Source organism: Pyxicephalus adspersus, chromosome 2 (genome assembly GCF_032062135.1).
Source record: "Pyxicephalus adspersus chromosome 2, UCB_Pads_2.0, whole genome shotgun sequence".
NCBI classification, from domain to species: Eukaryota; Metazoa; Chordata; class Amphibia; order Anura; family Pyxicephalidae; genus Pyxicephalus; species Pyxicephalus adspersus.
In genome coordinates this window covers 15,540,099-15,564,652 of record NC_092859.1, presented here as the reverse complement: position 1 = coordinate 15,564,652, position 24,554 = coordinate 15,540,099, and the positions used below count along the sequence as shown (strand labels likewise).

Below are 24,554 nucleotides of genomic sequence, written 5' to 3'. Positions count from 1 at the left end.
TTCATTATTGCTCCTGAGCTCTTTTCACAGGAAGAATTGCCCAACAAACCCTGGATCTGATTAACAGGAAACTGATTTTTTTTCTCTTTTGTATGCAGATAACATCAACATGAAATAAAAAGAGGAAGCTGTTCTAAAAGCAAAGTACCAGCAAATTTTACAGCTATTGTTTCACAGCAACATCAAGTGGGAAGCTCAACAGAGGTAACATTGTTATTGGCTTAACCTTTGCTATGTGTTTGATCTTTGGCATTGTACAGTTTGTCATGTGAACTGATAGCACTTGTTGTCTTCTACAGCTGCATTTTAGTTTTGTGTAGCTAAAGTTATAACAATAAGATGTTTTATAACTCAGTGCCTAGGCAGAGCTGTTTGTGTGAGTGTACAGGAACCTGTAAGGATAAAGATTTGGGAGCAAGCTTTGAAGTTGTCATCTTGGTCTTGGATTCATTGCTTACTGAATGACTTCAAATAAGAACTCAAGAAGTCCGGCTTTGTTTCCTCCCTAAAAAACAGTTCTTAATCTCATATTACTAAACCTACAGATTTACTTTCACTTTAAAGGCCGATGGAAAAGATGTTTACTGTATAATTGTAACTGATCTATTTCTAATAATTTGACCCAACATCCACCCAACGTTTACCCAAATTTACACATTTTTCACTCTGAATTCAGTTAGTGATTTGTTCAATTGACCCAAATGTGACAAATGTTGTTGTGTGATTTGTGAGTGAAAACATTTATATATAAATGTGGGCCATTTCTAATAGTAAAATAAAAAAAATAAAAAAATTAATTATGAAGAAGAAGGAGATTATTGATTTAGAATTTTTTTGTCAATTATTTATCTTCAATTCTGCCAGGCAATCCTGGGTTTTCTCAATAATTCTTTGATTATCTGATTCTTAATGATTCTCGAAAGTTTTTCCCAATGATTCTAAGAATCTCACTGCTTCTCAGATTTTCATCGATTATCACAAGGTTATATCAATGATTTTTAGAATCAGGACAATGATTTTCAGATTCTCATTGAGATTTTTGCAATGATTCTTAGATGTTCAATGATTCTTAGAAGAGTTTCTCAATTATTCCCAGATTCTCAAGTTTCACATTGGTTCTCAGGTTCCCAAATGTAATCAGGGCGATTTCTCAATGATTTCCAGATTCTCAAAGATTCTCAGATGAGTTTCTCAATGATTTGAAGATTGTCAATGATTCCTATATTCTTATGGATCCTCAGGGGCTTTTCTCAATGATTAATGCTTTAGGATGTAACCAGGATTATCATCTCAGTGTATTATTTTGATAAATCATTAACTTCTAAAAATAATCACTTGCAAGCAATTGTTTAGAACCATCCTTCAGAAGAGCTGTCAAAAAGACAAGTGGGGTTATTTTTTAAGCAGTAAATCTGGGATTCCCTGGTGAAGAACCTTCAAGGTCCATGCGTTTCAATGGCAGTGATTGATTCCCCAGATTGACATTCCAAGGAATGGTAGATTCTCTGCTTTATAAATAGACCTCACATAGTACTTTTAACTACATTTTTTTTAAAATTCTGAATATAATTGGGTATGTTTATATTCTGTTTCTGTATTTTTGGGAGGTCCTACTATTAGTCCCAGACTCAGTATAAATTCACTGGAGATGTCCCTGAATTGAGGAGTACTCCCTCTTCAAGCTGGGGATACAGTTTGACTTCGATAGTTGATTGAATTAGAAAACAATGGTATTACCTAAAGAATATTGAATAAGTGGATGGTCCATTGAATACTTGTAGTCAATCACAAGGATTGATTTAATTTCATGATAATAGATTTAAAAATATTAATGAAAGGGACTAGCATCGGAGCTGAATCTATAATAGTTTTACTGTTTGTAAGAATTCCCCTAACTTTCTGTTTCTGTTCCAAGTAAAAATATTGTATTTCCCATCATCACTGCACTAGAGACTGTGGTTATTAAGATAAATAAAGACAGTGATTAACATCTCACAAGAGTTCTAACCTTCCTACATGCTATCCAAAATGATAAAATAGCAGTACATAAACTTATAACGCCTTTCCTGGAATCTTCTGATGGGAGCAGACACTATCTTATAAATGGCACAGGGGAGTCTCAGTGTTCAGGAGTTCAGTACATTTAAGTTATGTTGTATGTTTTACTTATTTACTTATTTTTTTTTTTTTGCTTTTTAGGTTTCTTCTTCTAATTCTTTATATTTACATGGTATTCTTATTTTTACGGTATTATTGTATTATATGGTATCATGGTATTATTATTTTACAAATACATCATTATTGTGGAATGCTGACATGACACCAGTGTCACAGGGCATTATAGGTATTCTAAAGTGAATGCACAGCAGAAACTGTTTCCTTTCATACTGTCTTACTATAAATGAAGTTTTGTATGCACCCACACACAGCAGTCTCAGCAGGAAAGCAGTTAATAGCCGGATAAATTAAAACAGAGCCAGGAGCACCAGAGTATAAGATAGTTTGGATATAGTAACAGGTTTATAGCTAAGGTTTATAATAGGGTATATAGGGTACAGTGCAGGATCCATTGGGGCAGTACAACGAATAAAGGGTGCAGCTGGCCCTTTCCCTATATCACTTTATATTTTGGGAATATATTGGGGACTAGGGAGGGACTGCAGTTTTCAGCAATTTCCCTTTTACAGCAAATATATGAAACCGATCATATGGTGCAGATTTTCCATCTCATATTTCCCTGCTTGACTTTGGTCAACAATGGCAAAAAGGATGGTCTGTGGTATGTTTTAGCCCCCTCACTAAAGAAAAAAGGTTCTAACCAGCTATATGGCAGTGTGTTGGAGCAGGTTATGTAGAGCACACAAGTGGAGTATGGGGAGAGGGAAACTATATAGTGTTATACAATGTTCTTTATGTGTGATTTACAATGTGATGGGTTACTAGTTCTTGTGTACCCTCTGTGTTTTTCAGACCCAACCTTTTTAGGGGTACGTTGTGTTACCTTGTTTTTTTCAGTATTTAAAAAAATGGAGGAGGTTTTCGTTTTATGGGTTCATTTGTGTTTGGTTACCCCTCCTTTGTTTGTAGCAAGCAATTCAAAGCTTTAACCACTTGACTAAAAATGGTTTGTCTCAGCTTAAAAGTAGCTAAAATGCTTTAAAAGGGCATTGGCATGTCCTTTTATAGCAGTTCCCAGCTTCTCATGCCATTTGTTTAACAGCAGTATGACTAATATTCATTAAAGTAGGAAAACATAAGTGGTAATATTCTCCTCTTATTGACTTCAATGGAATTTGGAGTCAAGTTGTCATACTTTGTTGATTCTTCCATCAAGTTCATTGAGTTCTTGAGTGTATTCATTACCACTAGGAACCATAGATGTGTGGGGAGACTGAGAGTCATGCAGAGATAATTTAGCATCCTGTTGGACAGCCTTAATCTAGAAACGTAGAAATCATTTTCATAGTTAATATTGCTGCAACATAATTATAATGATTCACATCCTCAGATGACCAGATATTGCCAGAAATTAAAACAATTAATAGCGTGTTAAACGTTCTAAAGGCAATGCTATCTGGGTCATGCAGGGCAAAGTGACATTGCCTATACAAAGGGCTTCTGGAACCGCTTTATACTCAGCTTACCCGCACTTCTTCGGGGCTCTATGCTTCTTAGCAGCATGTCCACAATTCTGAAGCTGGCACTTCTAGGTACTGGGATACAAACTGCTCGCTTCTAGCAGCCAGTCACTGTCACGGGACCTGGGGTGGACAACACCGTTTCCCTGGTCAGTGGCATACATCTCTTGCTCTTTGCAGATTGGTCATAATCTACTCATTATATCAATTTAAATACTTTGAAGGCCTCACTGATTTTAGACGTAGACAGAGGTATATCAGCAGATATTGTTTAAAATTAAGGCATGCTATGAATGCAATGCATGTGTAGTCAAACCCTCATAATAAAATAAATATAGTAGTAGTATTACATTGGATAAAACCTTCAAAAGTGTTTATTTTCCTTGTTTCAGGTGGCTGCCTAGTGTTGCAGACTCTTATGTACCCCGGCCATAGCCACCATTACATGCACACCCCTGGCTTTAAACTACCCCCCGACCCGGCCTTCATATGCTTTTCCCGGCAGAACACTGGCATTATCCACTTACTGGACTGAGCAAATTTATATTAGGCCATGTAAAGTTCTTAGCTGTGTTAAATGAAAAATCTGACACAGATCATCCTCTTCTGTAGCTTTTGATTCACTACAAAGTTACAATATTGCAGTGTGATTACTTGGGGACGGAGAATGACAAAGTGCTTCCTTTTGTCTTCAGAATACTGATAGTATCAACTTATCTCCAGTGCTGTTTTTAATGATAACGAGCAGAACTATTTTATACTTTTTTTAGATACTGTTGCTGTATATTGTGCTGGTTAGGTAATTAGCAAGTTGTAATTTTACAGAAAGGTCAGTTTAAAGGAAATAATATGTATATAGTATAATATTAATATATATAATATATATATATAAGCATGTGTGCTGTTATTCACTTGTATTCCTTCCTTGTCAGAACAGAAATGATAGCCTTTTGTCTGTAAGGCTGGTATGTCTCTGAAATGTCCTCTGGGCTGATGGCCGGGACTCTGTCCAGGTTTCGGAGCAGAATAAATTGTCCACTTTCTAAAGCCTTTTGTTTTCTTTCTCTAAAATTTCATGAGAATTGTAATCACCAGGTGACGTGACACACTACAACCTGATATTCTGCTCCGCCTGGGAGAATACATGTAAATAATAATACCAACAAGTGATAATGAGAGGTAAAACCAGGGGAGATTCAGAAAATGATTGATCCCCACCAGTGGCTGCTTCTCTTCTTTTATTTTTCTATGCCTTGAAAGTCTTAGACCCGGGAGTTGAAAAAGAAAAAACATTTCCAAATAAAGTAATTCAGTTCACATATATGTATGTGAACAAACTTTTACTGGACTCAGGGGAATAAAATGATTATATGATACTTCAAATACATCACTACTCAAGAAATTACATCATCTCTTGGTGTTTGTGTTAGTGTTGTATTTTTAGGCAAAGATCCTTGTTTACAGGAATTGAAAGATTTCTGTTGGTTTTGATAGATATCTGTTCTTGTAATTTCCCGTGTATTAAATTGAAATATAGAAAATTTTAATCTGCCTGCTGTTATCTTCTGTGAAATACAAAAAACTTAATTCTGTGTATTGGCGATGGGAAGGAGGGCAGGTATTTGTAGGATATTTAAGATATGTTATTTAGGATATGCTACTCCTTCATCGTCTCAGACGATGGTTGCATATGTAAATATTGTCCAACTTGGTATTGCATTTGAACAGAACTTCAGCCTTTGGGTATTGATGTAATAGACTGGAAAATAGGGTATACCAAATGCCATATTTCTACTCCTCACTTTGTGCCTCTTGGGGAGACTTTTCACTACTTCGCATCTCAGTAATAGAACTGGAAATATTTTACACAACTAGGAAACTCTTCATTTTAGCCCTATTTTTAGACTTGGTACACATAAGCAGCATTATTATTGCAACTGGAAATTAATTGTCCAAAAACACTGCCCTTTTGATCATTTATCTCGGATATAAAATTCTCAGACATAAATTGATCGTAATTGGATGTACAGCTATGATACATTTACCAACACTATGATCTGTCCTCAACCAACTGGAACCCAAAAAAGTTCCCTTTGCCTCATGGAATCAGGAAGAATTTCTTTTCCCTGTTGGAGCAAATTGAACCAGGGTTTTTTTTTCTTTCCTCTGAATCAACTATGTCCATAGTGTTTTATATCTGGGATATGTTTATTTCCCTAGTGGTGGAAATTGATGGACTTTTTTAAAACTTAACTGACTATATGCTCGAATGGCTTCTAAATTTTCCACAGATTCACTTTAGATCTGATTATTTTATTTAATTATAAATCAAATTGAAAGTGAAGATCTTTTGAAGAATTAATTATCTTGCATAAGAAATATAGATCATTGTACTCCTTGGGAAAATAGAACACTGAAATATTTCTGATTGTGATCTCTTTCATGCTTTGTTTCTGACTTACAGCATTCTTAGCATTAGCATTCTTTGTTAATTTTTTTATGTATTGTTTGTATGACTATATATATACCGGTATATATACTGTATAATGTTGTCCTTGTAATACAATTTTACAATTGCAAGTATTTTTATTGCCCAGTGGTTAATGACCACTGCATTGCCAAGGTTTGTTGAGGCGCCATTGAATTTCCATATCCTAGTACAACTCTATGAAAAATAATGGTGACATCTGAAATTATTACTATATATAATACTGTAGACATTGTTTTCAAGACTGGTAGATGGGTTGAAAACAGTGTGGCTACTGCTTATCAACTACACATATTCAGCGGCCTGCAGCCATGGATGTATTTGTCCATATAGGTTGACAATTTGACATTGACATTGTGTAGCCATGTCTAAAAAGACTACTAAAAGCTGTAAGTAATGTATGAGAATGTGGGATCTACAGCTGTGGTTGGTGAAACTGATAACCATTAAAACCCCTTTATATATATACTCATTCATGATCATGGAGCAAAGTGGAAACAGATGTATAAAGGTTAAATAATAAATAGAGAAATTCCACAGTCTGGATTGGTGTTTCCAATTCTAGGTTCCATGGAACCCTAGGGTTCCTCCAGAGATTGCTAGGGGTTCCTTGAGCAATTTGTGACTCCCAGGTAGTTTAACTGACACCAATGTTCTTTTTGGCAAGGGTGTTAGAGTAACATTCTTTCCAATAGCCTGCAATGTAAGAGGCATTCTTCCCTCCGACCACCATACTAGTGTACTGTGAGCTATAGGCATTCCCTGAAGAACTGAAAGTTATTTAAAGGGTTCCCTCATGTTTCAGAAAGCCTGGTCTAGATATAGCTCATATTTGTACATTTACTTTCTTCAATATAATTTCACGGGATGTTGAATCCAGTTTCATACATCTAAAGACTTTTTTATCCATATTACAAACATGTAGTATGTATTCTGTGGGATGCCTACCCCTATTTTGTTTATGTCACCAAGAGAATATTTTCAGACTTATTCTTTTTTCCCAGCTTTGTTGGAAGTTGTAGAACACAAAAATTGTAGCTCACAGAGTGGAGACACACAGTAAATAAATAAATGGCCTGCATATCTAATATGGTTTTCAGTACCACATAATAATAATGATAATATGGTGCAGTTTGTCAAGTAGTACCACTGTATGGTTTGCATTTTGACAATGTACCAAATGCAGTTCAAGACAAGGTTCTCTTGCACCCAAGGCAAAAATGCCAAAGTGAAGGAAGAGTGGAACTGGTACTTTACAGTGATCCTGGATCTCCTGGGACTGCATTGGGAGAGTGGAGTTCTTACAGTGTAACATTCAGGTCTGATATGTTGGTTTAATAGCTTGGGCCTACACTGTGTAGAACTCAGGCAAGAAAAGCAGAGGAAAGGGAAGATTTCCTCCAGTTCCACCACCCCCAGCCTGTTACTGTTCACAGTAAGAGAAGAAGCAATATACTGTTAAGCTTCTATGACACGCCTCTCTATTGTCTGTTCAAAAAGTTCTTTGTACCTCAACATTATTATTGGTAATATTAGTAATAAACAGGATTTATATAGCGCCAACATATTACGCTTCACTGTATATTAAATAGGAGTTGCAAATGATAGACAGATACAAACAGTAACACAACAGGCAGGAGGAGAGGAGCCTGCCCCAAAGAGCTTACAATCTTGGACATAACTGAACATCTCCTTCTAGTGCTTGTCCTTATCCCTCACATAAATTTCATGTACTTTCACTGCTTGCAATAAATCATTCATTTGTGTCTTACATTTGCCTGGAATATTTCATGTTTTTTGTTTTATCACAGCTCTTGGAAGTGAGACTGAAAGTAGATTATGCTTCAGCAGAAATGAGGAAGAACAGTTTTGTTATATGTTGGCTAACCTCCTGTTTGCTGTCTGCAGTTCCAGGAAACCAAGGTTTGACTGATTCCTAATTAATACATCAAAAGTCACGCTGTAGTATAGTAAACATAACTGCAGAATACAGTCACAGCCTCTAAGTTGACATTTTCCTTGTGGGTTTTGGGTCTCTAATCATTGTAGTAAGTAAAAAAAAAAGCAAAGGTAAAGATTTGTTTCCTAAATGAAAAAAACAACTGAAAAAATGATGCAGTAATACTAGTATGAAGCCTGGGAGCAATGGGCCTGATTTATTAAAGGATACACTTTCATCAGTAAAGCTGGGTGATCCAGCATACTTGGAATGGATCTGGTCCAGGATGGAAAACATTTGCTAACTAATTGCAAATGACTTTTAAGAAATCCATTCCGGGTTTGCTGAATGATCGAGGCTCACTGATGAAAGTGTATCCTCTCCAGTATTGGAGAGCTTTCAACATTCAGGGGCAATAATAAGTTATATTTAAAGAGTAACTCAGTGAACGTGAAAAGTGAAAATTTTGTGAGAACCTTAGATAGAATTTTGGACCCTTATCACCTTAAACAAAGAAAGGAATGACATTTTACAATGCAATAAAAATTTTGGAAGCTGCAATGTTTTTTTTACCCTTTGGCTACCCTACTACACTATGTTCTGAGTCATTATCCTGAACAACCATGCAAAAGTGTTTATGTATATACATTTTTCAAGTTAGTGACGGCTTCTTATATTGAAATAAATGGATAAGCTAGACAACCAAAAATTATAGCATGTTCAGAAAAAGTAAGCAATAGCAGCCACTATGTATTTTTCATGACCAGTGTAGGCCTTCCTTCCCTAACTGCTGCCCTCAGCCCTTTTAACACTCAGTACCAATCCACCCCCCTTTTCCCACAATTAGGACACTGACTACCTTTTAGAATTATAAAATGGGTGTGGACAGACGTTATTTAAAACTATTATTAACTGAGCCATTCTTTGTTTTTACACCAAAAGCTGCAGGTCCTGAAATGCAAGGTCCACCCCAAACTATTGTTTAAGCCAGCAGAACCAAAATGGCCCCAGCCGCCCAGCACCACTCCAGAGACCATAGCCAATAATCGTTGGGTACTACCTTCAAAACACCTTTTTCAACCCTTTAACATCAAAGATGGTTTACCCCACACCCTCTATATACCCGCCAAGACCCTTGCCCTCCTTGACAACCGACACACTGCAAACACTTTTTAAACCCCAAACCAAAACTGAAGGGGCGGGGTATGTGAAAATACAACTTTTCTATTTTGAAACTGCTCCAGAACTTTATACCCTTTCCTCTCTTTGACTATGCTCCCCAACATCTTCTCCTTACTAACTCTTACCTCTCCCTAATCCCATCTTTCACCAGAACCTAACCCCTCCTCTGCCTGGCTCCCACCCCATCATGCAGGACCTTCACTTATCCTTTTCTTTCTTTAGCTGTGGGGCTACTTTGGCCTACAGGCTTCCTAAAAGTATTTCTGATCACCTCTTGTATGCTCTATAACATAGACACTAAACTTCTATTTTCTTATGTAGCTGACTTTCTTCGAAAAGGGCTATTTTACTGTTTTGTCTGGAATAGTTACAAAAGTACTATTTGTGTTTTTTAATTCTTGATTTCCACCTAGGTGTCACATTATTGGAAAGTCTAAGCTGTGTCCAGTCATACCCAGAAGGAAAATTGACCTGTACATGGTCAGAAAATAGGGCGTTGGGAAATCTGGTGAATGTGACTCTCATGACAACCACAGAGAGGTATGTACATGGTTGTGACTTAATAGCCTTATTATATCTACATAATTTTAGCCATACAAAACGCTTTCCCTTATGTTTAGCTTTACTTTGTCAAAGATCTTGGGTTACCTGAAATCCAACAGTTGCTGCCATCAACCATTTAACGTTAGTCTGCCATCTCGTAAGTGTAACTACCGGTAAGAGAGTTAATTAACAGAGCCCTATATTTCGAATGAATATACTGAACACTCGTCAGACACATAAAAAACCTTAGGTAGAACAGGTGAGCAATAGTTTGGCAAACAAGGTCACAGAGTGGGGGAGCACACTTAGACTAAGGACTTTATAAGTGAGACATTTATTGCAAGGATTTCAGTATACAGAAATGTAGGGAGGGCAGGAATAGCAGAGGCAGCCAGAATAACACGTTAGAGTTACAGGTCCAATAACTTTAAACACTAGGGCTTTAGGATAATCTAAGAGCAGGATAAGTAAGAATCGCAACAAAACTGGAGACCAGTCAATTCCATAGTCACAAACAGCAGGGATTGATGCACACACTGTAAAACTAGGCTACTGCAGCTACAATAAAGTATGTGTCCCTTTATTTCGGCCAAAACAATACCATTTCTTTCTGTGCAAGCTTAAAGGGGGGAGAGGAAGATGTGCTACAAGTCTTTGGGTCAAATGAGAACTAGTGTAGACAGTTCTCTGTGTGGTCAGATGTACATTTTGCTTTAAAAAGGTTTCCTTTGTATCTTCCTGTTTTTATTTGTAAGTGAAAGTGTTTTCTCCTTTTCAGATCTCCTTCTAAAAATGCTTGTTTGAAGAGAAGTCTAACCAGGGGTTCACAGCAGAATATTTGGACATGTAGTATAGTTTTGAATGCAACAAGTGAAACAGATCATTTTAGTTTAAGTTTTTTGCCGGAGAGAAGCCTTGAGACCCGACTTAACAGTGAAGAAGAAAGTAAGGATACAAATCTGCAAATCTTTGCATTTACAATCATCAATTGATGTATAACTCACATAAGTCTTTTGATTGCTATCCAGGCATCCAGGCATTCTAGGAACAAGGGAGACATTATCAACATTACTAGAAATAAAATTTTACTATCTGGCATTGTAATCTTAATGTGCACATCGGAAGTGGGTCTTCTGGTGGGCTGGCACATTGAATTGAATGTACAGCACATCAAAATCTTAATCTATATGATGTATATGAAAAATAGAAAATTAATCCTTTGCTTCTGGGGGTCCACTGTGGTCCAGGTTCTTGGGACAATACTGTAGAGAATAATGCCTATAAACACAGCTTTTCCAGTGTAAAGAACAGGGACATTGGGGTTATGTGCTGTTTTCCCCATATGCATACAAAGCACTTGGTATAGAATGGGCATCTGCCATACTGGCAGCAGAATATAGAGCTGCAGGTTACACAAGATGAGCTGCTTATCCCCTTGTGTAATCCGCAAGTCAGGAGACTCCTGGGATGCATCCACCGAAAACCAGTCCTGGCTTGCATTCATGCAAAATAATAATGATGCCCTGGCACAGAAAGAATCCTTTCATACTGAAAATAGTGATATTTTTTTTGTTCTAACATGTTACTTGCCAATCATTCAGCAATAAAACATCTGGGAATACTGTCTGTGTATTGAATACAAGTTAGACATAAATTATTTACCAAAATTCTGTTCCATGACAACATCAACCCCAAGGCCGTAACAGCAAAGAATCACAAGTCTATTAACAGAAGTAGTCTATTAAAATGTCAAATTCAAAGATGCCACTGCTAGCTTTGTAATTCTGGATGCAGGACGGGAACGTCTCAAATTGATTATCCACTGCTCCCTCCATTGAGCAGACATTGCTGATCAAACCTTGATTGATATTTTGATCATATTTTGATCAAGAGTGCAGTGAATTTTTATTACATTTTTGGTTTTGTCAGCTTTAACCTTATTTTAGTTTGTGTTCATCTGCTATTTGATGTCAGTATGAGGTTCTGTGTATTATATGAAAAAATAACTCTCCCCATTGCAATTAATGAAAGTTGTAGCCTTTAAAATGTACTTAGTTATTGATTAGTGATTTTAAAAGTATGAATATTTATAGCAAGTTATTATCATATACAGACTGAAATCTAATAGAGAAATACCTTGTTTGTAACATATTATATAATTTATCTCCTAGAAGATGAAGCCAAACCACAAAACCTGCATTGTGATGATAATGATGGGAATATCACATGTTCCTGGCAGGTCAGAGAGGAAATAGCTGAATCTTTTGACTTTGGTCTATTTTATGGCAATGAGTAAGTTGTTGGAGTTGTAAACTTGTGTGCATGTTATTGCTTTGCAAAGGTATTAGTAAAAAACAAAACAAAAAAAAAAAACAGATTATCCAATGTGATAAGGCAGTGTACACACTTTCAATTATCGTCATTTCCAGCATAAAAACAGTGACAGATGAAAGAACAAGTGTTGTACATAAAGTGCCATTCTATTCAATGGAGGGCAGGATGAGTGAGTGGCACCCCATTGTTCTCTCCTCCATTTACTTGTATTATGGTCATTCACTGCTGGTCATTCATGGATCCATCAGGACAGATCCATTAACTACATTGGGTGACGTCACCTGAGGTGTACATAGGAAGAAAGGTTAAAGCCTCTTTCAATTCAAAAACAAAAAAGCAAAGTAGTAATACATATTTTTCTGCAAAAATCTAAGAATTTGTTTCATAATATAGGCTTTTATTGAATTTATAAGTAGCAGAATAGTTAAACTCTACCCTGCTATCCACTATGACTATTTAGAGAAATTGACCGAGACAGCTCACATGTTATAAAAATCTGATATAAATCACTCAAACGGATCAAAAGATTATCAAAATTGACAGGCAGCAATTTAGCAGGATGTGTGTACAATGATTTCTCATAAAACTGTCACCTGAAATATTCAATAATGATCATTTTGAGTGGCAATAATTGTGCATTTGTACTCAGCTTAACTTCAGGATGTCTTTTGCCCCTGGGACATTTTTGGGCTACAGGTAGGAGTCTATAGCTGTCTCGAAGATCCTAGAGTGTTGAGAAGAAATCACCAACTGGCATTTTTGTTTGTTGGAAGTTTATGTTGTCTCTTCAACTATCTGGATTTTCTCCTTATTAATACTTGAAGTTCTTGTGAAGCCACACATACTGTATGACTAAACTTGCAACATCAGGAGAAGAATGGATAATAAATGAATAATAAAATAAAACCATATTTGTCATATTAAGCCTTCTTATCTTAATACATTTTTCTACACTGACTTTTCTTTTAGTACAAATGAATGTGAGCCCGATTGCCAACACAAAATTCCAAAATACCTTTTCTGCCAATGCAACATAAGAACTGACAGTCATCTGAACACTTCTGCTTTGATGAAGACCATCAGTGTAAAACCTTCAAATAAAGCCTCTCCACAGACATATGTGCTGTGTTTAATATGTAAGTATACAAGTTTTGTTAATTAAGGTAATTTATTTAGACTCTCCTGAGTTACGTGTCCATTAAAGCTTGGAGCACCCATGCACAACAAGATTTAAAAATACTGAAAATGACTTTTGAAAGTGTGAAATATGTGAATATGAAACCTTCATAGTAATTAAAGTTTTTTTAGATATGTGCAATGGGGATATAGCAAACTAGGTTATAGACCACAATTAAATAAAACTGAGTTTGCCAGTCCAGTACCAAAAACTGCCTAAAAGTCATTTTATATCTAATAAATGAGGGCAAAACAAAGTCTGTTAGAAGAGTAACTCACTGCTAAGTGGAAGGAGTGGAGTGGTCAAATACAGCTGAATGACAATGAAAGAAGTGCACCAGTTGTGTTTCTAGACAATTTGGTGGACAAGCAATTTCTAGTGGCTCCCTCTCTCCCGTTAGTCATTATTGGGGGCTATTAAAAGGTACATTGGTTGTCATTTGGGTGCCAAGATAGTGTCCATATCACACTTTTCGAATTGATAATAACAGCAGCAGTAAACTAGAGGAAAATAATAATCAAACTTGCATATGCTGTCCTGTCACATGCAACTTTGCACTTGTGCATGGAGCACTTGAAAGCCCCCACCACCTCTTATTACTTCTTTAGTTGGAACCTCCTTTAGTCCTTAGCCCATAGAGACCAAGGGTTAGACAGACTCCCCAATGTCCCCAATGTCTATGCACTGACCACAGATTTGTTGGCATACTCCCTGCCAAATTCTTCTTTCGGGAAGGAGGGCTGGATACCAGTGCCTGCTTCTTTAAGTTAATAGTAAATGTCACTAGAATGAGTCCTATGAGATGGACTTTCCCATTAAAAGGAATATCATAACTACATACAGTTACAGGATAACAAAGCACTAAAAATGCCACCTCTATGGCTATGGTGCCCTAAGCCATGGCCCATTGGGCCCTGGAAGAAATGCAGCCCTGGATTTATTAGTGCTCCTTCTCGTTGATCTTTCCTCTGCTTTTGACACTGTTGATCACCCCCTTCTAATACAAATCATGCGCTCCATTGGTATCTGTGACACTGCTCTCTCTTGGTTTGCTTCCTATCTGTCTGACCACTCCTTTCAAGTTTCTTTCAATGGTAACTCCTCCGCACCCACTCTTCTCCCTGTTGGTGTTCCCCAAGGGTCAGTCCTTGGACCGGTTCTCTTTTCTCTGTACACCTCCTCTCTCGGTAGTCTCATATCCTCCTTTGGCTTACAGTACCATCTGTATGCTGATGACACTCAAATCTATCTGTCCACCCCTGACCTGTCTCCCTCAGTCCTGGATAAGGTCTCATGCTGCCTGTCAGCCATTTCATCATGGATGTCTGACTGATACCTGAAACTCAACCTGGATAAAACAGAACTCATCATCATCCCCCGCTCAAATTCCAAATCTCTCCCTGACATATATCTAACTGTTAACAACACTGTTATTTGGCCCTCCCCTCAGGCGCGTTGCCTTGGTGTCACCTTTGACTCTGCCCTCTCATTTACCCCCCATATTCAGAACATTTCCAGGTCCTGTCACTTTCACCTACGCAACATCTCCAAAATCTGCCCCTACCTGTCACCAGAGACCACCAAACTCCTTGTACATGCTCTTATCATCTCTCGTCTGGACTACTGTAACATCCTTCTCGCTGGTATTCCACTAACCCGACTCTCTCCTCTACAATCTATCATGAATGCTGCAGCCAGACTCATCCATCCTTCCCTCCGCTCCATTGGCTTCCATTTCACCTTAGAATCAAATTTAAGCTCCTGTGCTTTGCCTTCAAATCCCTACACAGTTACTGTCCCACTTAAATTTCTGACTTGGTAAAAAAATACTCCCCCTGCCGCTCTCTCTGCTCCTCCAATGACCTACTAATGACTTCCTCACTCATAACCTCATCACACGCACGGTTACAAGACTTCTCTAGAGCTGCCCCGACTCTCTGGAATGGTCTTCCTCGTCCTATTCGGCTTGCTCCTACTTTCTGCTCATTTAAAAGAGCGCTCAAAACCCATTTTTTCAAACTTGCCTACCCGTCTTCTTCTGTCAATTGAAACCACCACTACTTCCCACCACTACATATCTCCCATCCTGTTGTGTGTGAAATTCCCCCACCTACTAGATTGTAAGCTCTTCAGGGCAGGGTCCTCTCCTCCTGTATCACTGTCTGTATTAGTCTGTCATTTGCAATCCCTATTTAATGTACAGCGCTGTGTAATATGTTGGCGCTATATAAATCCTGTTTAATAATAATAATAATAATAATAATATTAATTAGTGGCTTAGTGTTATATAAAATATAGAAGATGAGTTTAATTATACAGATTTGGTTAGCCGAAGGGTTATTATTGTTTGTTAAGTTAAATGAATCCTATCCTGAAATAAAAATGCAAGCTACTATTGCTGGTCCCCTTCTGAAAAAATCTATATAATGACAGCAGTGATTTCTGAGTCATTGACCCGGATCTCATATGCAAATTGGAACTACTGATCTTTCTCAGACTTTCTAGCTACACATACTGATTTCAGGTCAGTGACCGAAAGAGAAAATATGCAAGCCAGTATCATTTTCAGAAAAAGTTCAGCAATGGCAGCCTCCAGCATTTATCCTAAGAAAAGAATATATTGGTAGCTTTGTTTTAAAAAATATTTAGGACTTTGAAAAAATGTTTTAAATTTAATTGTACCTTTTTTTTGTCTAAGATCAACTTTCACCCATAAACCTGACAATTAATGAAACAAGGAAAGGAGAGATTTTCATTGCTACCTGGACACATAACGAAGTGCCAACATCTAAATATCTTTATGAACTCTGTTATTGGGATGAGAGAGATCTGGAAATAAAGGTTTGCTCCACAAAAGAAAAAAACACCTTTTACCTTCATGTATCATAGGGGAATTTAGTTTTCTGTTTTAAAGTGTCTGTTTGGTATAGTTATAACCATCATCATGTTAAACTACAGGTACAAGACAGGCTAAGTTGGTTCAGGTTTTGTGCAGGTTACACGTGCTGGTCAAAAAACGCAGACTTACACAGGCATAAGTGCAATCTACCGGAATCAATCTCTTTGATGTGTATTACACCACCTAGGTTCCCATGACTTTTATGGACTTCAGAGCAGTTCATATTCTGTTTTTGTCTCTACCCACATAAACACACATTGCTAGCATCAGAGTGTGGTTTAGGTGGTAACAATAACATTTTATTATGGTTCCATGATGCCATTATATTAGCCCCATTGTGCACACAATAGTGACTAGTATCGACATGATATTTTCAGAGGCAGGGTTCTGTTATCATGAAAATTTCATTGAGATGTTATCATTAAACTTTTTCTAGTTCATTCATAGCAGATACTGGTATGAATGAACTGGTACTGGTACTAGCAAAAGGAAGGTCCCTTATTCACATAAAATGTCAGTTAAAGCAAACTTGCAAGTTAAAAAGTTACAAATTAATTATGGTACTATTTAAACCCATTACAAACCCTTGATAACTAGTAATCACTTCTAAATAATCTCCTTTTTCATAGCCATTTGATATACACAATCATACACATAGATTATACACATACGTAATCTTCAGAACTCATGTCAATACCTTCAGCCAAAGAAGCCAGGAAAACCTGTCCTCGGCTGCCCTCTTGCTGGATTGGCTAAACACAATGATGACAGCTGAGATGTCTTTGTTTACATGACACCCATGCCAATACAGCAAGAGGCCAGGCAAGGGCATTTGTCCCTAACTGCCTTGGCTGAACGCAATGATGTTAACTCCACCTGCAGATGTCCAGAACACTGAGGTTGCATTGTATCATTATACCCAGGAGAAATTCTAAAAGACTTTGTGAACTTTTTATCTGCAGGATAACTATTTGATTTAAGACCAACAGTGGGGAATTTAGAAAGATACTTTTTGTCCTATTAAACAATATATGTAAATATTTGTATAGACATATTGCAATGCAATATACTGTATAAGCTTCAGTGATGTAGCCATGTTAGCACAAGTGTTGAGAAACATAACCATCATATACTTGTGTATGGCAATGAACTGTCTTTCTTCAGCCCTTTGCTTGTCAATGCATAAAGCTAGAAGTATATCAAGCCAATCTTTGGTTAGGATATTCATTCCTAGATGTCTGTTTATAAAGCAGTGAATCTGACATTCACCAAAATATTTTTGGCAGAGAATCATCCAGGTCCATGCATTTTCAATAGCAGTGATTCTCTATCAGGGAATGTTTGATAAATATCAGATCTGCTGCTTTATGTATAGATCCTCTTATTCGTTTCAAGCAAATAGAGTTTATGCATATTATAACATTGTAATTAAAATTCTTGTATGCGTTTTACTTTACTGTGCCCACATGGCATGGACTTCTTTTTTCCCTGCCCTCACAGAAGAAATCCATTAATATTTTAAGAATCCTGTTTAAAGCAGCGTAGGGGTAAGAATATCTGTTACATTTTTGTTTCGCTGCCTTTAGGCCCATAGGGAAGATCACAGTTTCTATTTGTCCTGATGAGCATTGTCACCTGGACTAAAAGAAGGAAACTACAAACTTTATTGGAAAAGAAACAGACAAGAAATATTTCACTGGGGACTCTCTTATGATGAGAGACACTGGATTTCCAATCTTTTGAAGAGATTTTCTTTTACTTCCTATTGGCTACAAACGTTGGGAAGTCCAGTTGAATATTATTAACTACTACTACCTTATTTCTTGTTGATAGGACAGGAAAAGATGGGAAAGTTTCCCCAAAAGAACAGAGCCAGCGAATAAAAAAATGTCATGGTGCATTGGTGCACCTCTATATGGTAATTCCTACAAAACAATACAACTCCCATATGGAAATGATTCCCTAAAAATGCTAATGTGCAAATTAGGGCAATCCACAACTGAATTTATATTATTAGTTTTTTTCATCTCTATCTGCTGTCCTTGGTTGACCAATGCTAGCTGTAGGTGAAGATTTGAAATGATATTTTTACTCCAACAGGGTCCTAGTGTTTGTCCAGGTAAATCAGAACAAATATCAAATAGCCACGAACTCAAGAAAATATTCTGGCTTGGTGAACAGCTTAAGCCGAGCAGTAATTACTCTTTGATGGGCCGTGTTCGTTTGGTAGCGAGGACAAACCAGTGTTACCAGGGGCCATGGAGTGAGTGGAGCCGGGTGCAAACAATGACCACCAAAGCAGGTACCAGCAATCACATAAATATTTTGGGAATTGCTCAGCTTACTAACATTAGATAACGCAAGCAGTTTGGATTGAATGATGCTGAATTTATATGATTTCTTCTAAAATGAGTGTTTCCCGTGTGTTGTAAACTATGATATAAAGATAAAAAGTTTTGTAGCTCCTCCCCACGGCACAACGAATAAAGATGCTTTTAAGTAGTACAATAGGAAACTATGGGGTTTTTTTGGTTACTAATGTGTATACTTGTAAAAAGTAAATCTAACCTTTACTAAACATTCGTTGCTGGTTAATCCACCTGGCACAGTTGTTTTACATCTAAACCATTAAACCATTGAAATTACTTCCAGGTCTTCAGGGAACCCCTTCAATAATTACCATATCCACAGCTCACCGTACAGGTTGACATTCAAAAATCCGGCAACCTCGGGTTTCTGGCAAATTCAGTTTTTTTGAAGTTTATATATGCTGTATACTTTAAAATGAAATAACACTAAATGAAATGACACTAAAGGAAAAGCAAATTAAATTTTAATGCTGACCAACTAAATAAAACCATTTTACAGAATTTTAGTTCAACTAAACAAAAAAGTGCCTCAGAATTTTAATCATTAATATACCCTTTAAGTAGAAGCTGAGAAGAAGAATGCGCTCTGAAATCCATGCTGAAGGATCCAGATTATTGAAGGCTAGATTTTTGAATGTCAACCTGTACATTAGTATTGTGGTCAGTGGGAAGAATGCCTCCTACATTGATGGCCGCTGAGAAGAATGTTACCCTTACAGAATAATACAAATTGCTCATTGCTTAAGGAACCCTTAGCAAGCTCTTGAGGTATCCTGGTTGAGAAACATTAGTCTAGACCAAGTATAGATAACTTTTCCAACAGTATATAATTATTTAGAAATATTTAGATTTTTGGCATGATAAAACCATTCACAACAATATGAAGGTGAAAAAACAACCATAAATGGTTGTAATCAAGTAAGAAGTGGATTTAAGGTAGTAGGTCCAAATTGCATTGTAATAAATACTGTTGATTAATTTTGGGGCTTCCTTATATTTTCCCTGTGACAAATACGTATTTTCACAAGTTTAGATTTTATGAATGAATATACTGTGTCATTTATTCAAATATGTCAACTTCACCAGTAGGATCTGTTTGAATAAAGATCCAATGGGCCTGATTTATTAAAGCTGTCCAAGACTGGTGCACACATCATGTCAAAAAAGTAAGTACATCCCATGGAAATTTATGGCATATTTAAAGATAATAAAGTCAACAATTTCTATGGGGTGTACTTATTTGACATGATGTGTGCCTAAGAGGTCACCTGAAACTAGTAAACATCCCATACAAATTTGCTATGGGCCTTATGATTAAGTTATTTCTGGTAATTATAAAGCAGTGTGAGTATTCCCCAGTCTTTCTCGAAAAAGGTCTCGAGATATCAACTAAAAATCCTCTTTACAATGAGAAAGCCCCCTTTGTTTATTGGTGGCTCTATACAATGCCATACATGTTGAGGTATTACCAATGGAAATTGACTGGTACAACACTGATCCAGTACACAGTTCTTTTCATTTACACCGATGATACAGACGACAGTTCAACTTTGATATGTTAGTATTATTACTTAGTATTTTATATATTTCTAATATTTGATTTGTTTGATTTTTATAGTTCCCAATCTCTTTTTGCTGTACATCCTGATTCCTGTATGTGTCATCGTAGCTGTAATGTTTGTTTTTTATGGATACAGAGCTCTAATAAAGTAAGTATTACGTATATGAATTTTTATAAATATGGTCAGTGGCAGTCAATTTTCTGAATTCCTATCCACAAGTTTGCTGAAGCTCATGACAGGCCAGCTTCTTGGATTTGAGGAGACCACAGATGGCAACCTACGTATCTCTCTTATGACTTGATTTTTTAAGCCTCACTTCTTAAAGAAGTTAGGAACCCTAGAGATGGCACAGACCGCATGTACATTGGTAATACAGAATTGAGGATAAAGTTCCTTGATGAACAGGCCATAGATTGAAAAACATCATTAGGGGAAGCCTCAAGTTAGTCATACAGGTTTTGATCAGATAAACAGCACCTACAAATATCAGGGAATGATAAGGTTTACATGAAATAACATTAGATGGCATTAGTTACAGAAAGTTTCCAATTTATTTGTGAAAAAAACAGTGTGAAAAAAGGTTTTTGTTTTTCAGATATACAAAGCAGTGGAATGAAAAGATTCCAAATCCAAACAAGAGCTCCATCTTCAAAAGTTTACAGAAGACAAAGGCATGCATTGTATTCATTATTATCAAAAGCATGTGGTCTGTTGTAAAAATTATTTTTTTGGGTGATCATTATGAATAATACTTCAGAACCTTGGTGAACCACTGAATTCCTAAATTAAATGTTGTCATTCCCTGGATTCATGCTAAGTCCAATGCCAGAGCAAGTGGTGTTTAAAAGAGTTGAATTTGTTCCATTTTACTCTCCCACACCCTCAATCAATCACATCAGTGTTATGGAAAACAGTCAGGAAAACAGTAGGAAACTGGCCATTAATCCTTTTCAAATAAAGTTAAACAAAAAGTAGATGTAAAACCCAATCAGTTAAATCTTAAATAAGCTTTAACATGACTTTAATATTCCAACAATTATACTGCCAAAGGAGAAATACCTGCAAAAATGTAAAAAGTAACCTTTCCTGTGGCCCATAATGTGAAAAACCTCTTTAGTTCTTCTTTAGATCTCCTGCATTCCTCACAATACACAGTGGTTCCTATTGCTACAGTTGTTTGCCAATTTACCCTAAAGTATTACTATTTTGGGAGGTATACAGGTGATGTAGGTGCTGAATTCTTATCACTCAAGATTTTTTGACATTTACTGTACCCAGAATGTAGTGGTCACATCACCTGCACCTTTCATGCCTAAAACTCATTGTTTGCAAGGTTTAGGACTAGCTGTGCGCTAGTTGGTCATTTACACAGCCGCCGTACCATGATGCTCCCCAATCCACAGGATCAACAAAACTTTATGTTTTCATACTCATACCTGCCTGAGAGAGGGAAATCAGCTTAAAGGTTGAACTGGTTCATCTCAATAACATTCTTTTGGAAGCTGACTTAATTGACATTGGTAGATGCACAGCTTTTTAGTATCTACAGATATTGACTTACATAGGATAAAGAAAGAGAGACAGTATGGCCAAAATATCAGACAATGGGTTTGATTCTAATAGAACCAGGTGACCTTTATCTAACTTCAGTAAGCTCTTTCTTTGTCCACAGTGGTCAAGTGATATGAAGGTGAGTTTCTCATTGCTGTGTAATGAAAGAGCCAGCAGATATAGTTTACCTTACTTCCAAACAGTTGGCAAAAACTTTGCTTGGATGCCTATTTTCCTAATGACAAAAATTCTAAAAAAATCAATATGGTTGGGAAAATTGGAAGGTATAAAAAAGCTCAAAACATATTGTGCTTTGCTCTCTTTTATTTTAAAAATAGATATATGTTAATTAAACTATTTATGTAAATGACAGGTTAGTGATGCTCTTTTTAATTTTGCAGAAAGGATCATGTTTGCCCTTTAAAGAACATCTGTATGTGGAACCATGCAACAACATAATTATGTAAGTATAATTGTGAATTCAATATATATAATAGGGGGATAATTAAATTACATTTGAAAATGTCCTATTTAGGTATAGTTTCCTAGGCTGGCAAACATACAGGATTGGTGATGTTAGGTGTGGACCAAGAGAAAATCTGAGGAAGTTTGTCTACTGACACTCTTGGAAGCATCAGATCCCAATTTTTGAATTACCTAATAAATACCTAAATATTGAGTTTCACCATTTTTTCCAAATTGTTACCAATCTATAAATAATTTCTTAGTTTATTATTGACAATAGTGTATTCATATTTGTGTAGGAATTTCATGGTTACCTAATTTGATGTCATGGTTAGGGGTGCCATATTCAACCACCTAGACAATCTTGTTTTTTTCCTTTTTTTAGGTGCACGCCTTCTGTTACTGAGGAGAAAATCAACAGTCTAAAAAGTGAACATGTTCCTGGGGAAGATGCTAAAAGTTGTGTTTTAAGTGACCCTATTAAAAAAGATTACCCTACGGCATCTATTGCAGATGACTATAAGCCATTTTCAGACTTGACAAGTGAGCAAGAAAGCGAAGATACATTCGAGTGCGAATTCAAAGCGAAGAAGGATTCTGAGTTTGCATTTTCTGCTTTTGATGGACCATATTTGTTCTCAGAATGCAACTGAGCATGACAATAGATGTTGTTTTTTTTTTACATGTAAATTATATATAGAGTTGTAAGATTTCCGATGTTTTTAATTTTAAATAAACTATGAAAAACTTTGAATGGGAAGTTTCAAAAAATACAAATGAATAGCAGTGCAAATAGTTTGCAAAAAGATATCGCTCAGAGATTAGGTGCAGGAAGAGCAGGCAGATAAATTAAATCAAAGTAAACCCAAACAATGGCTGGAGTAATGTCCAAGCGAATGTTCATGGCTTAACCAAGGCCAAACAGGACCCTAGGCCTAGAGTGGAGAAGTATGGTATGTAACAAACAGCAAACACGACACGGTAGTTATGTATGGTATACAAGGTACTCCACAAGGACATGTGAGTATTAGTGTAGAATATACCAGTATTGATTTACCAAAGCTGTCCAAGACTGGAGAGGATATCCCGTTATGGGGGAACCTGGGTGATCCAACAAATTGTCCTGTGTCACGTTATCGATAAACACTAGTGTCCCAAGGCCACTGGCAGCCATGCATGCCCAAGCCATCACACTGCCTCTGCCATGTTTTACAGATGATGTGGTATGCTTTGGACCATGAGCTGTTCCACCACTTCTCCATACTTTTTTTTAGGTTGATCTTGGTTTCATCTGTCCAAAGAATGTTTTTCCAGAACTGTGCTGGCTTTTTTAGATGTTTTTGAGCAAAGTCCAATCTAGCCTTTCTATTCTTGAGGCCTATGAGTGGCTTGTACCTTGCAGTGCACCCTCTGTATTTACTTTCATGCAGTCTTCTCTTTATGTTAGACTTGGATATCGATACGCCTACTTCCTGGAGAGTGTTGTTCACTTGGTTGGCTGTTGTGAAGGGATTTCTCTTCACCATGGAAATGATTCTGCGATCATCCACCACTGTTGTTTTCCGTGGACATCCAGGCCTTTTGGCGTTGCTGAGTTCACCAGTGCTTTGTTTCTTTCTCATGATGTACCAAACTGTAGATTTTGCCACTCCTAATATTGTAGCAATTTCTCGGATGGGTTTTTTGCAGCCCAAGGATGGCTTGTTTCACTTACATGGAAAGCTCCTTTGACTGCATGTTGTCTGTTCACAGCAAAATCTTCCACATACAAGCACCCCCTCTCAAATCAACTCCATGCCATTGATCAGCTTAATTAATAAATGACATAATGAAGGAATTGCCCACACCAGCCCATGAAATAGCCTTTGAGTCAATTGTCCAATTACTTTTAAGCCCCTGAAATGAAGTGATTGTGTTAAAAAAAGACTTTAGTTCCTCACATTTTTATGCTATCTTTTTCTTCAACCCACTGAATTAAAGCTGAAAGTCTGCAGTTTAACTGCACCTGAGTTGTTTAATTTTAAAATCTCTAACTCTGCATTCAAAAGAGCTTGGTTATATTTCTTTGTCAATAAAAACTACGACTATTCATATCATAGTATTTTTTATATGCCAAAAAATGTAAAAGTGACAAGCAGCTCAAACTTCTATTGAAACTTTGCCTTTCACTATATTCCTTAGGAGTAAAGAAATATGGTAAATGGCTTTTAAGAAAGTTTGGTTAGATATCTACATTGCTGAAAATGTCAACTTTACTTGTTCTTTAGGAGTCAAAATCCTTAATGTTGTCTAAGAGAATTTGCAAAATATACCGTATTTTTCGGACCATAAGACGCACTTTTTTTCCCCCTAAAGTGGGGGGAAAATCAGGGTGCGTCTTATGGTCCGAATGCATATTTTTTTACTT

General features: G+C 36.8%; 1 protein-coding gene across 2 annotated transcripts; it reads left to right on the top strand.

Moving 5' to 3' along the window:
• Positions 1-75: 75 nt before the first annotated feature.
• On the top strand, positions 76-22,901 carry LOC140322975 (uncharacterized). Of its 2 annotated transcripts, XM_072399656.1 has the most exons (12): positions 76-204; positions 7,938-8,049; positions 9,661-9,787; positions 10,569-10,735; positions 11,962-12,082; positions 13,094-13,260; positions 16,000-16,142; positions 18,301-18,502; positions 20,188-20,278; positions 20,727-20,802; positions 22,084-22,145; positions 22,533-22,901. In XM_072399656.1, exons 2-12 carry the CDS (start codon positions 7,980-7,982, stop codon positions 22,798-22,800), a joined length of 1,494 nt encoding a protein of 497 aa, XP_072255757.1. In that variant the 5' UTR covers positions 76-204; positions 7,938-7,979; the 3' UTR covers positions 22,801-22,901. The 2 variants fall into 2 exon arrangements, with proteins under 2 accessions (XP_072255757.1, XP_072255756.1); XM_072399655.1 differs by lacking the exon at positions 76-204 and having other exon boundaries at positions 7,813-8,049.
• The last annotated feature ends 1,653 nt before the right edge of the window (positions 22,902-24,554 follow it).

What these genes read in the sequence shown, in the direction of transcription:
- LOC140322975 (XM_072399655.1), top strand. Translation starts at nt 7,917, where the DNA reads ATGTTTTTTGTTTTATCACAGCTCTTGGAAGTGAGACTGAAAGTAGAT. An exon ending in TGCAGTTCCAGGAAACCAAG is followed by an intron (nt 8,050 to 9,660) that starts GTTTGACTGATT and finishes ATTTCCACCTAG; the next exon opens with GTGTCACATTATTGGAAAGT. An exon ending in GGATACAGAGCTCTAATAAA is followed by an intron (nt 20,279 to 20,726) that starts GTAAGTATTACG and finishes TTTGTTTTTCAG; the next exon opens with ATATACAAAGCAGTGGAATG.